We start from the raw sequence: 16,525 nt of genomic DNA, 5'->3' as shown, positions 1-16,525 counted from the left end.
ATACTGCATCATGAATTTGGTATCGAACCGAGATACTCTCCATAAATATTAATTAAGAATTAACTAAACAATGTCTGTCCCCTGAAAATTATAAAAGCTTTCTCGGGAGCTTTGAGGAGTAGGTTGCTTTAAAAACACAAACAGAACCCAGAAATCTGAGGGAACGCCTTGACTTCAGCCAGTCCCGAGGTCAATGCTGCCATTGCCTTGGGAGGCTCACTGCCGGGGGAGGGCGGTGAGGCATGTATAAATGAAGACAGTCCCGGGGGCTGGAGGATACAGTCACACACCCGTCACAAACCCAACGTGCGGACGGGGTCAAAACCCACCCTGCAAAGAGGTCTATCAGGAGGAAACGTGCGAGCAAAATTTTCCCCATGTTAGCATCCTTCCTCCCCAAATGGTCTGGGACACTTGCCTTCAAACACTGCATAAAGAACAGGCCTTTTTTAAAGCTCAGAAGGAAGGGACCAGGAAAATCACTTACCAGATGCAGGTGGCTGGTCACTGGAGGGGCTCCCAGACCCCGGGCCTCCTCTCATCGAGCCGGGAAGCCTTACGTCGGCCCCGTCCGTGGGCTGGCCTGTCCCCTCGGCTGCTTCTTCAGGCGGGGGGCCCATGCCATAGGCACACTGGGGCAAAGGTCCACTTTTCGCGGTAGGCGTGAGGGGTTCCCGGTCCTCCCCGGGAGGGTTTCTGCAGCCTGCGCAGCCGTCTGCAGAGCTGGGGCTGGCGGCCCAGTGGGGGCAATTGCCACCCTCCACTTCTTTTTGCAAGTACTTTTCTGGGGCTATGGGAATCCAGTCGGTCCTGCACGGGGGCTCCGTGAAATTGCAGCTTTCAGAATCCACCAAGCCCTCTGTCCCAGTGAAGCACTGGCTTAAACTGTCATTCTCCCCCACCTCCAGGGGCTCAGGAAAAGGGGGTGTGGATTTGCTGCCAGGCCGAGGGAGGGACAGTGAAGAGTCTGGGGTCTGGGAGGGCCTGTCTACATATTCGTCTTCCGTGGGCATCTGCCTGAAGGGGTCCCCCTCAATCTCGCTGACCAAGGTGAGCACTCCAGCATCTTCTCCCTGTGCACAGGGACCACCCCCTGCGCACACACCGCCACAGAGGCCAACGCCGTCTGGACAGCACATATCTTCGGGAAACATCTTCTCTTCCAGAGTCAGCAGTAAGACACCTTCACAAATTTCACGCTGACTAGAGGCTTCCATATGAGTGCTGCTAAAATTGTTGCCTGAGGACTCCTGCAGATTTCAATTCAGAAGGCACAGGTATTAATGCCCACACTTACTAGAACGTGTTCCTGCTAAACACAGCTGAAAATGGTTTATAGTAATTATTTCCACCGTGACAAGTACAGATGGACCACTCACTATGGTACTTTGCCTGTGTTATTTAAAATTACAGAGTGGGGGAGAACCCTAAAATGGAATCCAACCAGAAACGAATGAATCAAACTGCATTTCCCACGAACAGCACGTTCACACCCAAATAAGGCAAAGGGCTAACTCAACTTTAGAACACAGTGTTTTGTCCATATACGTTCAATCTAAATTAAAAAAAAAAACAACACTGTAAACAAATAATGAATTCTAGCTGGTAGCTTTGTTTTTTGCTGTGGTACAGTTTAGTAATCGTGAAGCTACTGTCTCTGTGTTCCGTCATTGAGCCAATGAGCAAATATACTGACGGGAGCCACATTTCATCCTGTTGGGAATGGGAGAGGGGAGATTCAAATCCAGGTAAGGGAAAGACCCAATGAATCCTGTGGTGTTGGGATTGGGATTGGAATTGGGAGAATCAGGATGAGCTCCCGGTTTAAAGTTTATATTCTTCATGCCTTAAAGACAATAGATTTAAGGGACAGAATCAGGTAATTGAAGACATATTAATAATTAATAGCACATGTGGATAATAGTTCGTAATACTATTACATTTCTTGATTTTGATAAAGGTTCTAAGGTTATGTAAGAGAATGTGCTTGCTCTTAGGAAATTCACCCTGAAGCATTTAAAGGTATAGGAGCATGATGTCTGCCTTTCACTCTAAAATGCACCACGAATAAAAGCACACATAGACATATACACACAGACAGACGGCCAATGATACAGTATAAGCAATTGCTGGCTCTGAGTTTAGGGCATGTGGCAGTTTTTTGTGTGCTATTCTCACTGCTTTTCTATAATTTTGAATATATCAAAATTAAAAGTTACCAAAATAACTCTTTTCAATCACTCTGGAGTAAAGGAAAATGGCAGCCCTTTCCTACTCAGAATCTGTCCTAGGCGATCAAGACTGGCACCAGAAAGCAACATAACTGATGTATATGCACAGAGATGATGCGTGGCATGAAATGCAAAGAAAACAGCATTTAGATGAGCAGCTGTGTGGGCTTTGGCTTATCCTGTAGCGACCAATCCTGGGATCGGAGGCTCCGTCCCTCCAGGCTGTACCCCTTTCCCAGCGGGGCTCGGCATTTGACTACTAACCGCTACAGTTAGATGTACTAACATGACTACATGTTAGTAGTCAACAGCCTACTGTTAAAAGTACGTTAAGGAGACACTTAAGACTTTTAAATTTACCTTATTTCCACTTAGGCGGCCGCAAGCCTCATTGACCCAGTGCCACAAATTAGCTAGAAAAACAAAGTAAGGATAAGAACTTCATATTATTATTTCCTCTAATTCAGTATTCTTGACCACTCTGTGAGCTGCGTGTATCTCTAAACACAGTCCTCTGCAAATCTTTTCAGTGAGAGTTCCTGAGAGTGAAAACATTAAAAAAAAAAAAAAAAAATCAACCAATTCAAAGACTCTTCCTACCGAAACCAGAACTTTCTGATCTCTGCAAAGCCCAAGTATCACGCACTAACGTTCTTCCAAATTCCTCTGGGCACACTCGGAGCGGCTGTTAGGACTTCAGTGGTTCTCCTTCCCTTTGCAAGTTTTCTTTGATACGAGGGAAGAGGGACAGGCGGGTGGGGCTGGGCGCTGCGAGGGGAGTAAAGAAGACACTGGTCTGGGACACTGACTTTCCAGTACCCTAACTCCAATGTCTGTACAACACAGGGAAACTGCACACCGGAAGGCTGTGGCAGGCCCCCCTGAGCTCCAGCAGACCCCGAGTCCATAAAACCTATGAATTTATGTTCTACAAAGATAAAATTTTAGCCCACCTCCGCTGACTTTGATGGGGGGGGGGGGGTGCTGTCCATTCTCCATTAGAAGCTAATCAGGTCATGATAATAGCTAATGCTCCCTATTACATGACCTTGTTCGGTCCATTTCACTTCTCTGAGCCTCAGTTTCCTCATCACGAAACGGGAGAAATATCAGCACCCGCCTTATGGTGCCGTTGCGATTTCACGACTGCGCGTAAAACGCGTAAGCGTGCTGGCACAGGATAAATATTCAGTATGTGTCAGTTACTGCAATGACCTTTGTTATTAGTTTCGCGTCTTTTCTGTATTTTTGAAATTACACAAAAATAAAGTTACCCCAAATAAAAGGAAACCTGTAGCTCTTCCCTTGGAGGGATCGGTACTAGATAATCCCAAATGGTACTAAGAAAGGATATTTGTACACAGAGGGGATACTCATAATTACTAAGATGATCTCTCTCCCAGATGACTGCAAAAGCCCTCCTATGTCTCCATCCACTCTTACTGCACCCCCAAAGTTGTTTTCCATCTACAACCAGAGGGCTGTTTTCACTGCTCTTTGCCAAGGATAAGGAGCAAACTCCGAACCCAAGCCTGCAGCGCTCCATCATCTGGCCACCCCTCCCCATCCAGTTCCATCTCACGCTGGTGCTGACTTTCTGCTCTAGCGGCACTAACCTTAACTAATGCCAACTGGCCTTCAGATCTCAGCTCCGTATCTCTTCTGGGAGACCCCTGCTGGCCCCAAGGTCAGAGGACCCCCTGTTATCTGCTCACCTAGAGCTCCGTAATTTCCCTTTTTAGCACTCAGTCTCACTGTGGTGCTCGGTAATGAGCCCCCAGTGCCAGTCCCATCCCTGGTAGCCAAAACACGTGTGCCCCATGAACAGATGAAGGGAAGGCCAACAGCTCTAAACCTTCATTCGGTAATGGGTAGACCCATCGTCTTTCTCACTGAGAAGATATGGCAGTAAGAGATTATTACAGAGACAAAAACTAAAAAAACAAAAGATCAGAAACCTGTTTATCTCACATAAACTCCACAAGTGACCCTCACCATCTGAACATGCATTATTCAAATCCCTAGTTACTGGGTCGCTAGGGAAGTGGAGCATCGCTAAATAAAAATATTCAATAATGAGTAGACTCAAAGAGAACAGAACACTGCTCTCTGCTTAACATAAGCATCTTCAAACATCATCTTCCCTGTTTAAAAACTTTTGATTGCCCCGTGTTACATTAAGTAACGTGACGTTAATGGAAACAGCAAGATATGTGAGGTTTCATGAAGTCCATGCATGTGATATAGGAGAACTGATCGAACCACAGCCAAGCCGAGGTGGATATGACAAACACCCGAGCAACTGAAAATGGAAAAAGGATGGCGGGACAACAGGTGCTCCAAGCGAGGAAGATCTGACCTCGAAAGTATGAAGAAATCGCTCAAGGAATCCTTTCTTTTTTTTTTTTTTTTTTCAACGTTTATTTTATTTTTTGGGACAGAGAGAGACAGAGCATGAACGGGGGAGGGGCAGAGAGAGAGGGAGACACAGAATCGGAAACAGGCTCCAGGCTCTGAGCCATCAGCCCAGAGCCTGACGCGGGGCTCGAACTCACGCACCGCGAGATCGTGACCTGGCTGAAGTCGGATGCTTAACCGACTGCGCCACCCAGGCGCCCCAAGGAATCCTTTCTTAAAAACGACACTCTTTCAGCTTTGTCGTGTAGAAGCCAAACGTGATGTGAGGCTAAAAGTCACCATCAGTTGCTCTTGCTATAAGGTAACACCCGATTATTCATTCTAAGAACAAGCACCTAAATTTTACTGAATAGAAGATAATTTATTTTCATAATTTCATTTTTGTATTGCAAGGTAAGACCCCAGTCAAAACTTTATGTCTGCCATTTACTGGAACATTTGTCTCTATTTTAAGTGGGTGCATTAAAAATGTTGGTATTCTTGAGGCTCCTGGTGGCTCAGTTGGTTAAGCATCCGACTCTTGATTTTGGCTCAGGTCATGATCTCACGGTTCACGAGACTGAGCCCCACATCGGGCTCTGCGCTGATAGCAAAGAACCTGCTTGGGATTCTCACTCTCTCCCTCTCTCTCTCTGCCCCTTTCCTGCTCGCTCTGTCTCTCTCACCCTCTCTCTCAAAAAATATTCTGGGTGATTCAGTTGGTTAAGTGTCTGACTTCAGTTTAGGTCATGATCTCACGGTCCCAGGGTTCGAGCCCTGTGTAGGACTCTGTGCTGACATCTCGGAGCCTGGAGCCTGCTTCAGATTCTGTGCCTCCCTTTCTCTGCCCCTCCCCCACTCTCAACTTACCTCTCTCTCTCAACAATAAATAAATATTAAAAAATACTTTTTCAATATTTTTTAAAAACGTTGGTATTCTTGGAAAAAGGCAACTCATTCACACCTGATGATCTATCCTGCGTGAACACACAGCCTAAGAGTCATCAGTTCCTGAGCCTAGAAAGGTATCTGCTTTCTTTAAGATTACTTTTCAAAAACCAGTGTAGATACAATACCTGTTACTGCTTTCCCTTTTTTCCTATAGTAAACACCAAAGATGACAGCAGCAACTAATGCCACAGATATGAAGAGAAGGAGAATAATTAAACCGGGCAAGTATATCTTGGATTCTGTATTGGAAGAAAATAAGAAAAAGGTGTTAAAGATGATTTCATATCATTCTCTAATTATTGTAATTGTTGTTTAAAAACAAAACCCTTTGAATCAAACCCCAGAGTGGAGGATGCTGGTCTGACAGCAGAGAAGAAGGACGGTCCCCAACTCTGATGGCAGGTGTGCAGAGAACGCGGACCTCTGGAAGGGGGAAAGTGACTTTGCTGCCAGCTTCGCGCCCGGCGTCCCTCCGCAAGCCAGCCCAGGGCTGTCTTTAAACATTGCCTTTTTAGCACAACTCTAATCATGCTGACCATGCCATCTAGATCCATCTTTGCTTACCAAGAACGACACCTCATTCCCTCCAGCTGGACGGCCTCCAAGGCCAAAGGAAGCCCCTTATCCTATCTCTTTCCAAAGAACAACGTGGCACCGGGGTTCTGCCGGTCGTGAGAACAGAACCATGGCCGTCCTGCGAAGTGTTTCAGGTAGGTCATCTACAACACAATGTGACACAACCATTTCTCCCATCCCTCTTGATCACTTCATTACTAGAACCTTTATATGATGGGTTCTTGGTTTACATGCCCTGGTTTCCAGGACTCCCGCCTCTCCTTTCCTTCTCTCTTGTTAAGAGTAGCTTTTGGGTTGCCTGGGTGGCTCAGTCGGTTGAGCGTCCGACTTCGACTCAGGTCATGATCTCACGGTTCACGAGTTCAAGCCCCGGGTCGGGCTCTGTGCTGACAGCTTGGAGCCTGGAGCCTGCTTCAGATTCTGTGTCTCCCTCTCTCTCTGACCCTCCCCCATTCGTGCTCTGTCCTTCTCTCTCAAAAAAAAAAAAAAAAAAAAAAAAAACCCAAACATTTAAAAAAAATTGTAGCTTTTCATTCCCTCAGTTGTTTCCAATGTTATCTTTAAAATGGTCTTTTTTTAATGCTGCTCTGTGTTAACTCCATGTGCGGAACGCTTAGGGGTCCTCCTGTTTCCCAAAATGTCAAACCTAAACCCTTAATTAGCCCCGTTAATCTGTGGCCTGGGTTCTCTTGCCTCATTACGAGGGTCTTCCTGCTGTGTGTGCCATCTCCAGTGCTGCCATATCTGGACCCACCTCTGCCCCATGTCACTCCCCTTGGTAACCAGCATCCAGTTGACAAAAGCTGTCAACTTTTCCGTCAAGTGTTGATCACTTAAGCTACTTAAAATTAACTTGATCTACAAAACGTGCCGTATATAACAATAGCGATACTCTAACTCTAGCTGGTGACCAAAATCTCCCACAGACACCCTTACTGTGATCTCCACTATCCTGCCATATTGGGGCATTTTAATTCATGTTTATAGCTCCATTTCTTTTTTCTTTTCTTTCTTTGTTTCTTTCTTTCTATTTTTGCATATATGAATATTTTATTAGTCATCCATTCCAGCAGGAAAGTTTCAAGTAAACAACATATGTCGAGTTAGAACACCGATGGAAGTGAAGGGGGACCACAGATAAGATGGGATGAAACTGAGGTGAACCCCTTCAGGCACAGCATGTACTTTGGAAGACATCTAGAAGAGCGGACGAGACTGGGCATATCTACAACCAACCCGCTCTGTTTAAACATACCATTTGGTGGCTTTGTAGACGGCAGAGAAGAACTGCAAACCACATCTGATTTATCGGTCCCATGACGTACTTCCGTCTCTCCGAGAACGCTACAGCTATGGAGGTAGAATTGGTTAAGTACTCGGTTTCATATTCTTGTTTTTTAAAAAACAACGCTACACAAGGCTCTACTCCACTAGATTGCTAGCTCCTTCGGGAGAAAAGCTGAGGTCTTCCTGCACACGGGAATCCCCAGTGCCTGTCACACACTGTAAGGATGGACAAATGAATGAGCAAAAGTAACCACTGCCAGGGTTCTCTAAGAACTAGTCTGAGACTGTGCTCTGGAAAAGAGCATTGGTGTCTTCCGTAAAGATGCCAAATGGTTCAGTGGCCTTGGCTGAGTGATAAACTTTTGCTGAATGCTCTTTTGAAGCTGAAAACACAAAAAATCTTTTTCAACATAAAACGTGAGTAAGTGGATTAGAAAATAAATATCTAATGAGAATTACTATATTGGGAATTTTTTAGGATTCAATACATGTATTTATATTAGTATTCAATAAAAAGCACACAATGGAAGGACCCAGGGATTCCACTATATATACATATAATTTCACTGCACACACACACACACGCACACATTAAGTGCGAAACAGTATATATACATGAGATGATGCACTGAGAATTATTTATTACTGTGACAGACTGGAAACTACTTATATGACTATCAAAAGGGAAATTATTAAATAAAATGATGGTATAGCTCTATGGTGAAACACTAGCGACCAAAAGCCACAAAGATCTAAGTCAACAAACATGGAATGAGCTCCCGTTAGCATATATTATGTGAAGAAGCCCAAGATGTGTAGAGTATGCAAACATTTACATGAACAGGAGGCTTCCATATGCACACACACACACACACACACACACAAATCTCTGGGCAAATACACCGGTGGTGTGGGGAAGCTGGGAAGCGTGGGAGCGGCGAGGGAATGATAATAAACATCATAAGTCATTCTCAAGTAAATAAGGTTAGAAAAAGGAAAAAAGAAGCTGCAACTGGAAGTCAAAGATTTGATCCAACTGAGTCTAAAAAGTAGTACAGAGCTCCTGTCACACATCAAGTTGAAGACAGTGCAGGTGGAGTTTAAAATCAAACTCAGGGCACCTGGGTGGCTCAGTTGGCTAAGCCTCACACTTCGGCTCAGGTCGTGATCTCACAGTCCGTGAGTTCGAGCTCTGTGTCGGGCTCTGTGCCGACAGCTCGGAGCCTGGGGCCTGCTTCGGATTGTGTCTCCTTCTCTCTCTGCCCTTTCCCCACTCATGCTCTCTCTCTCAAAAATGAATAAATGTTAAAAAAAAATTTTTTTTAAATAAAATAAAATCAACAAACTCTCTTGGCTCCTCTGTTGTCACTTACTTGGTCCAAGGTTTGCATTTTTCTGTGGAAGAGAAGGCATCTGAGAAGGAGCCCACAAGGCAGGGCTCGCACACTGTGTCCTTGTTGAGCTGCACTGTCAACAAAATGGACAAGAGAACAAACAAAACAAACAGGCACACTTAGAGATCGGCCAGGCTGATGGCCCCGAGGACCCGAGATCAGGAGCCCCGCCAGTGCCTCCAGCCTCCCCACTCCCACTGTCACCGCCTACGGCCGATTGCTTTGGTTCGTCCTGGCTGTAGAGGGCCCAGCGTCCCAGAACCGCCCTTAGAAAGGTAACTGGCTCACTGTCAGGCTGCTGACATCAGCGTCTGAGTTAGGGACTCATGCTTTGCTGTTCAGAGCCGCTGTCCTGGTCACGTGGGGAGCCTGCTGTCTGCCTTGTTTTAACCAGGCACCTGTCCGATCTCCCCTTTCAGCCTTTTGGGTTCATAGCAGCTTTTGTCTACAAAGGATGGCAGCCTTTTCACAGCTTTTAAGGCAAACTTCCTGTCATGACTCCTGACCAGCTAAATCTTACCAGTCCGGACACTAGAATGTTTGTAACAAAGTTTTCTCTAAGAAAAACAGAAACAAAAGCAACCCTTCCCCAAAAAACCCTACGGATCTCCTTCTCTTAAACCAAGAGTTGGTAGCAAATGTTTTCTAAAAAGGGCCATACAGTAAATATATTAGGCTTTGCAGGCCTTCTGATCTCTGTAATTACTTGTAGCATGAAAATACCATAGACAATATGTTAAAAAAAAAAACGATATGGCTGTGTTCCAATAAAACTCTATTTACACAAACACAGTGGTGGGATGGAGTTTGGACCCCTGCCTTAATCCATGGCAGTGCAAGCAGCAATTGGTTGTGGTTAGGAAGCCTTCTTCAGATCTCTAACATTCCTCATCAACTATGTTACCAAAATAGGAAATATCTCCAATTTCCCAGGTCTATTATCCTTACTGTAACCGACACGTGATGCCCCTTTGGTAATTCCAATAAAGAAGAACATTGGTGGAGCGCCTGGGTGGCTCAGTTCGTTCAGCATCGACTTTTGATTTTGGCTCAGATCATGATCTCAGAGTCGTAGGTTCGAGCCACGCTCAGCCTGGAGCCTACTTGGGATTCTTTCTCCCTCTCTCTCTGCTCCTCCCCCCGCTCCCCTCCCCTCCCCCAATCAACCAATCAATGAACATTGGCTACTATGTGATATCATAATCAGGCAATCAGTGCCAAAATCACAATTTACTCTTCAAGCAGTTAATTTACGCTTGAAAGCACTTCTGTGATTTATTTTCATAAATAAAGCATTAAAATAATAAATTGCACTTTCTTTGTCCAAAGTCAAATGGGAAGTACATTCTTGACTTCTGTAATTGCAGATACAAAAATGCTGATTTGAAGGGGCACATGCATCCCAATGTTCATAGCAACACTGTCAACAATAGCCACATTAAGAAAGAGCCTGAATGTCCATCGACTGATGAATGAATAAAGAAGATGTGGTTTATATACACAGTGGAATATCACCGGGCAATCAAAAAGAATGAAATCCTGCCATTTGCAACAACGTTGTTGGAACTAGAGTGTATTATGCTAAGTGAAATAAGTCAGTCAGGGAAAGACAAGTATCATATGATTTCACTCAAATGTGAAATTTAAGAAACACAACAGATGAACATAGGAGAAGGGAAGGAAAAATAAGATAAAAACAGAGAGGGAGGCAAACATAAGAGACTCTTAAATCCAGAGAACAAACTGAGGGCTGATGGGGTGGGGGTGGGGGGTGGGGAGGATGGGTGATGGCCATTAACGAGGGCACTTATTGGAATGAGCACTAGGTGAGAAATGTAAGAGATGAATCACTGGGCTCCACTCCTGCAACCATTATTACACTATATGTTAACTAACTTTGACTGAAATTAAAAAAAAAAAAGTAATTATTAATAATTAATCTAATAATCCCCAATCTAGTAGTTTGATTCACTTTGAAACGATATTAACAGAAGCCCAGTTAACATCTAGTTGCTCACATTGATTCAGACAGCTTTGAAAAATATTAACACACTCTAGAAGAGCAACCCTTAGAAACAAAGAGACTTCCTAAGGAGCCACAAGTCACACATGGCTTTAAAGGCATTAAATCCAAGCACCGGACTCTCACATCTACTATTGAAACAACTGACCTGCCAGAGGCATCCTATAGGTTCTCCTTTCCTCTTTCCCTGGACACAATCACACTTTCCCCACTTTACAAAAGAAGGCAGGCTGCTTGCCCGCTCCAAATCCTGCTCTGTGCTAAACCTCTGAGATGCCAAAACAAAACAAAACAACATAACAAATCGAAATATCGGTAATGGCAAAACGCCTGCATTCAGAGCACCTCCATACAGTGTCTGCCTTTTCTTGTCTGTCGAGGGCAAAATGTGAGTGTGACAACAGAATGGGGTATCTGGGACCAGGGTGAGTTGTTCAGAATTCAAATACACTGCAAGGTAGGGCACGAGGGAGATTTTCATTCACCCGCTTCACCCCCTCCATCCTCCACCTATTTTCAGAGAACGCACCATTTCCAAAGGAATACGGTGGAGACAACATCCATCAAAGAAAAGGCACCTTTTCTCATGCGGGTGGCAAACTCGTGGGAAGGCTCTGGGCCTTGTCTTAGAATCAAATTCGAAAGGGAGTTGGCTGTCACAGGGAGATTTTTTTTTTTTTCAATTTGTTTAAAGAGATTAAAAAAAATTTTTTTTACATTTATTTGTTCTTGAAGGACAGAGAGAGACAGAGCACAAGTGGGGAAGGGACAGAGAGAGAAGGAGACACAGAATCCAAAGTAGGCTCCAGGCTCCGAGCTGTCCGCACAGAACCTGACGCGGGGCTCGAACTCACAAACCGTGAGATCCTGACCTAAGCCGAAGTCAGATGCTTAACCTACTGAGCCACCCAGGTTCCCCAGATTTATTTTAATAACTAAAAAAAAAATCAAGTCAGACTTTTTCCAAGAGAAAGCCCATCTGGTTCAGTTGATACATTTGGTAAAAAGGGCGGACTGGACCAGTGTGACTGATGGACATTTTCTTCCATAAAAATTGAAATGAATAGCATCTTAATTCTTCTAATCCTGTCCAAGTCTTCTGGGTTAAAACAAGTTGCCTCTAAATGAAAGATCAACAGATAGGAAGAATCATTTGTTACATCTTGAAAAAACTGCTTTGGGGTGCTTTCCAGAAGTCAGGGCAGTAAATAACTCTAAGAAATACTTTTCTGTCAAGAAGATATCTATTTCTGGGGCACCTGGGTGGCTCAGTCGGTTAAGCGTGGGCCTTCAGCTCAGGTCATGATCTCACAGTTTGTGAGTTTGAGCCCTGCGTCAGGCTCTGTGCTGACAGCTCAGAGCCTGGGGCCTGCTTCAGATTCTGCGTCTCTCTCTCTCTCTCTCTCTCTCTGCCCCTCCCTCCCTCTCTCTCTAAAATAGACATTAAACAAATTTTTTTAAAGGAGATATCTATTTCTTTATTTTTAACAAAATTGAAAACACAACTGAGTTCTTAACTGAGATATCATTAAAAACACCTTTGAGGGGCACCCTGGTGGCTCAGCCAGTTGAGCGTCTGACTTTGGCTCAGGTCATGATCTTGCTGTTGGCGAGTTCAAGCCCTACAAGGGGCTCAGTGCTGTCAGCACAGAGCCTGCTTCAGATCTGTCTCCCTCTCTCTCTGCCCCTACCCTGCTTGTGTGCACACACACTCTCTCTTAAAAATAAATAAACATTCAAAAACCTCAGACATCTTTTCATGTCACACCATTCTGAGGCCTGGACATATAACTAAGAAAGTCTTGAAAGAACGGATACTTGTCTAACAGAAGGTTTCCTTAGCCATTTAGTGATTTATGGGACCAAGTTTCTCAGCACTTGGTGGAAATAGAATTAATGTTGAATTCTGTTGCATTTTAGCAATAAATAATAGCCAACCATGAATATATGAATAAGAAAAACTCCACTCATTAAGTTCATAAAGTTTTTACAATTATATCAAAATATATTTTTGACAATCAGGTAATAACTGTAATAAAATTTAGTCCAGAAGTGTTTTTAACTCTTAGAACCTTGAGTCACGGGAAATTGTTAAAAATTACAATCTCTAGTCTGTGTACATTTGCGATGTGAAACTCTATGAAAAGGTGATTCGTAAAAGCCCTCCAAGCATAAAAATACATTAGGATAAAATTCTATGGGGAAAGTGAAATGGATACAAATCAAAGGAGGGAAAAGAACTGTATAAAACTTCCAAGAGTGAAGGACCATTAGTGCATTTTTAAAAGGATGATGATGCTATCAAATTGCTATGCTGTTTAGATGCCACTGAATTCCATTTTTAAAAGTGTTACTGCTGTTATAATTCCTTGGAAACTAATTCCTTAGCAACTCTTTACATTGGCAATAAAAAAATGTTAGCTGCCAACCTAAAAATATGCCAGGGGCGCATGGTTTTTCAAAAGCCTTCTAAGGGGTTGCACCAGATTTTTAAAAAGGGACTGAGGACCCCTGCCCGCCTAAGCGGGGTTGCACCAGATTTTTAAAAAGGGTCTGCGCTACTCCTGCCCGTCTAAGTGGGGATCCCAAGGTGTCCCGGATGGAGCCTTCGGTGGAGCGCCCCGCGCCCACATTTCCCTGGACGAGGTTAACCTGGCCCTGCTCAAGGGGGCCCCCAAGCTACTCCGTGCCACCTGCTTCCCCGGAGCGGGAATGATGCAGAGCCTGCTCCGGCCCCCGCGGGAGAGCCCGCCTGACGCATGAACCAAACCCCTACCCGGGTGCTGCGCGCCAAAGCCCGGGGCGCACTCGGCGTTGCGGCGACAGCAGTCACAGTCCGCGCTCCAGTGGTAGCCGGCCGTGCAGGCGCAGCGCCGCGGGGCCGTCCGGTTGCCGGGCTCCACGGCCACCAGGGCCTTGCCTGCGGGAGACAGAGACACAGCTGCTCACCTTCCACCTTAGGGCAACCCTGCAACGCGGGGACGTGGCACCTGCCTGGCTCCCCGCAAATGCATCACTGGGGCCTGGGTTTTCCGGAACTACCAAGCTCCCCCTTCAGCCCATCAGGGTTCTCTCTCTCTCTCAATAATTAAGTCTTGTGAGTTTTTTTTTTTTTAATGTTCATTTATTTTTGAGACAGAGAGAGAGAGGGCACGAGTGGGGGAAGGGCAGAGAGAGAGGGAGACAGGATCCCAAGCAGGCTTCCCTCTCTGAGACCATGACAGGACCCAAAGTCCGATGCTTGCTTAACTGCTTGAGCCAGCCAGGCACTCCGAGTCTTGTAATTTTTTTTTTAAAGGCAATTTTCATAGTAGTGAGAGGACTAAGAAGCGGGGAATTATGATTATTGTCTATTTTGGCTAAAGCAAAATAGATTTCACAGCTGCTTAGTTTTTAGTGATTTCAAATGCGATCAATAGTCTTAACACTAATGCTAGATTGAACCTAAGAGAACAGGGATCTGGACACCGGGGATTCATCTTGGGATCCTGCAGGACCACAAGATTATTCAGAGCTGTGAAAACAGGGGTCACAGTGTAATCAGAGAAGTGTGATGCGTAATTAGAGAATGCATTACAGAAGCTGAGCCTGATGACATACTTGGAAGTTAATCTCCCCAAATACTCAGGGCAATCTGTTTGGTACTTGTCTCTTTTCTCACAACACATTGCAAAGTGCTCCTCTTCTTTTAAAAATTTTTTTTTCAACATTTATTTATTTTTGGGACAGAGAGAGACAGAGCATGAACGGGGGAGGGGCAGAGAGAGAGGGAGACACAGAATCGGAAACAGGCTCCAGGCTCTGAGCCATCAGCCCAGAGCCCGACGCGGGGCTCGAACTCACGGACCGTGAGATCGTGACCTGGCTGAAGTCGGACGCTTAACCGACTGCGCCACCCAGGCGCCCCAAAGTGCTTCTCTTCTTAACCCAAAGTTGCCCTTTCCACTTTTTGTGGAAGAGAAGTCATGCTTATACAAGGCCATCTCCATTTGGTGATTCATATTTGCCATTTCACCCACTGGCTAAAATTTCATTGTAACCCCACCTCAGTACTCCTGGCACTTTTGCGGTCATTCTTGGACACATGCAGAACAGTGGAAATTGCAAGCCACTGGCCAGACACGCATGCTGTCAGCTGAGGTCAAGCAAAGTCCCACTCTGCCTTCTCGTGCCTACTGGAATCAAGTGTCCTTTTTGTGGTCTATTTAGTGTCCCATTTTTGGCATTTCTGTGCTTTTTGTCAGTGATGCCATTGCTTAAAATGGCCCACAGTCATTGTGCAGAAGTGCCATTTGGTATTTCCAGGCCCCTCACGAAGGCTGTGATGTGTCTCATGGAGAAGCTATATGCTAAGATAAACTTTGTCCAGGCATGAATTTCAGCACTGTTGGTTGTAAGTTCAATGTTAATGAATCAGAATATTTATTAAGGTGTCTTTAAACAGAAACACACACAAAACAAGGTTAAACACGGATCAGTTAACAAAGATGTTGTGACCAGAGGCTCCCAGGAACCTAACCCTGTATTTCCCCTAGGAGCAGTGGTTCAGTATTTGCTAGTTCATTTTTTGTGATGACTGTATAGAACATTGATGTTATTCTGTGAATAACAGGAATCAACCTGCATACACACACACACACACACGATATAATACAATATTATTTGAAACAGACTTTAGGACCCTATAGGACCCCATCTCACCTGGCCTGTCCAAATAGCCTTACTTATACTGAGTACTTATAGAAGTTTGTTTTGGACAGATTGTGGGTCCTCTCAGAATTCATGTTGTAATCCTAACCCCCAGGGTGATGGTACTAAGAAGTGCAGCCTTCGGGAGGTGGTTAGGCCATGAGGTTGGAGACACATGAGTGGATTAGTGCTTCTGTACAAAAGCAGACAGCTTCCTTCCTCTGTTCTCCACCATATGGAGACACGGCAAGAAAATCTTGAAATCCTGAAGAGGGCACTCACCAAGAACCCAACCATGCTGGCACCCCCATCTCCCACTTCCAGCCTCCAGAACTGGGAGAAATAAAGGTCTGTTGTTTGAGCCACTCAGTCTGTGCTATTCTGTTAGAGAAGCCCAAGTTCCAGCCCTCAGGGAGGGGATGTTTCCTATTCCCATTCTTTTTAGACCCGAGCATGGAGAACCTGAGAAATCTTCCTGCTGAGAAATCTTCCTGCTGAGAAATCTTCCTGCTGAGAAATCTTCCTGCCTCCCTCCTGTGTCCGCTCTGCTCCCTGGGGCCCAGGTCAGTTGTATAGCACCAAGGCCAATCTGCATAAACATGTGCCTAATGCCGCAACATACATGGACAAGGATCACTTCCTTGGAAAATTCTAATTCCACGACCCACTCAAATGTGAGTGCATGTAAGCCGGTGTGGTGATGAAAAATTTTGACGTTATTTTTAAGTATCTTAACGTACCAGGTTTGGGGCTTTAATTGACTTTGGCAGGAGACGGAATGAATCTTTATTTCCAAGAGACAGCAGTGAGTCAAGGTCACTACTAAGCAGGGGGAAAGAAAAAAAGACTTGATCAGATGCTTCTGCTCAGTGGAGTTTCCATGTTACCTTTTGCGGCCAAAATCTGCCAGCTGTCTCTAACACATTAGAAAATTATGACGTTTAAAAAAAAATACTTCTCTCCTAATTCTGTCCACT

General features: G+C 44.9%; 1 protein-coding gene across 4 annotated transcripts in view; it reads right to left on the bottom strand.

Annotated features, from left to right (window-relative positions):
• The window catches only part of TNFRSF11A (TNF receptor superfamily member 11a), a 56,989-nt gene that overhangs the window by 14,213 nt on the left and 26,251 nt on the right, over positions 1-16,525 (bottom strand). For 2 of the 4 annotated variants that reach the window (XM_023241204.2, XM_045041064.1), the window contains exons 4-9: positions 13,636-13,779; positions 8,816-8,909; positions 7,411-7,505; positions 5,705-5,818; positions 2,592-2,644; positions 488-1,250 (exon numbers count right to left, since the gene is read on the bottom strand). In XM_023241204.2, coding sequence (XP_023096972.1) covers positions 488-1,250; positions 2,592-2,644; positions 5,705-5,818; positions 7,411-7,505; positions 8,816-8,909; positions 13,636-13,779 — 1,263 coding nt within the window. The remainder of the gene's footprint in view (positions 1-487; positions 1,251-2,591; positions 2,645-5,704; positions 5,819-7,410; positions 7,506-8,815; positions 8,910-13,635; positions 13,780-16,525) is intronic. The other 2 variants (XM_045041065.1, XM_045041062.1) reach the window with 2 other exon arrangements.

This window comes from Felis catus, chromosome D3, assembly GCF_018350175.1.
Source record: "Felis catus isolate Fca126 chromosome D3, F.catus_Fca126_mat1.0, whole genome shotgun sequence".
NCBI lineage: Eukaryota > Metazoa > Chordata > Mammalia > Carnivora > Felidae > Felis > Felis catus.
The sequence above is the reverse complement of the archived record's forward strand: the minus strand, read 5'-3'. Positions and strand labels throughout refer to the sequence as shown.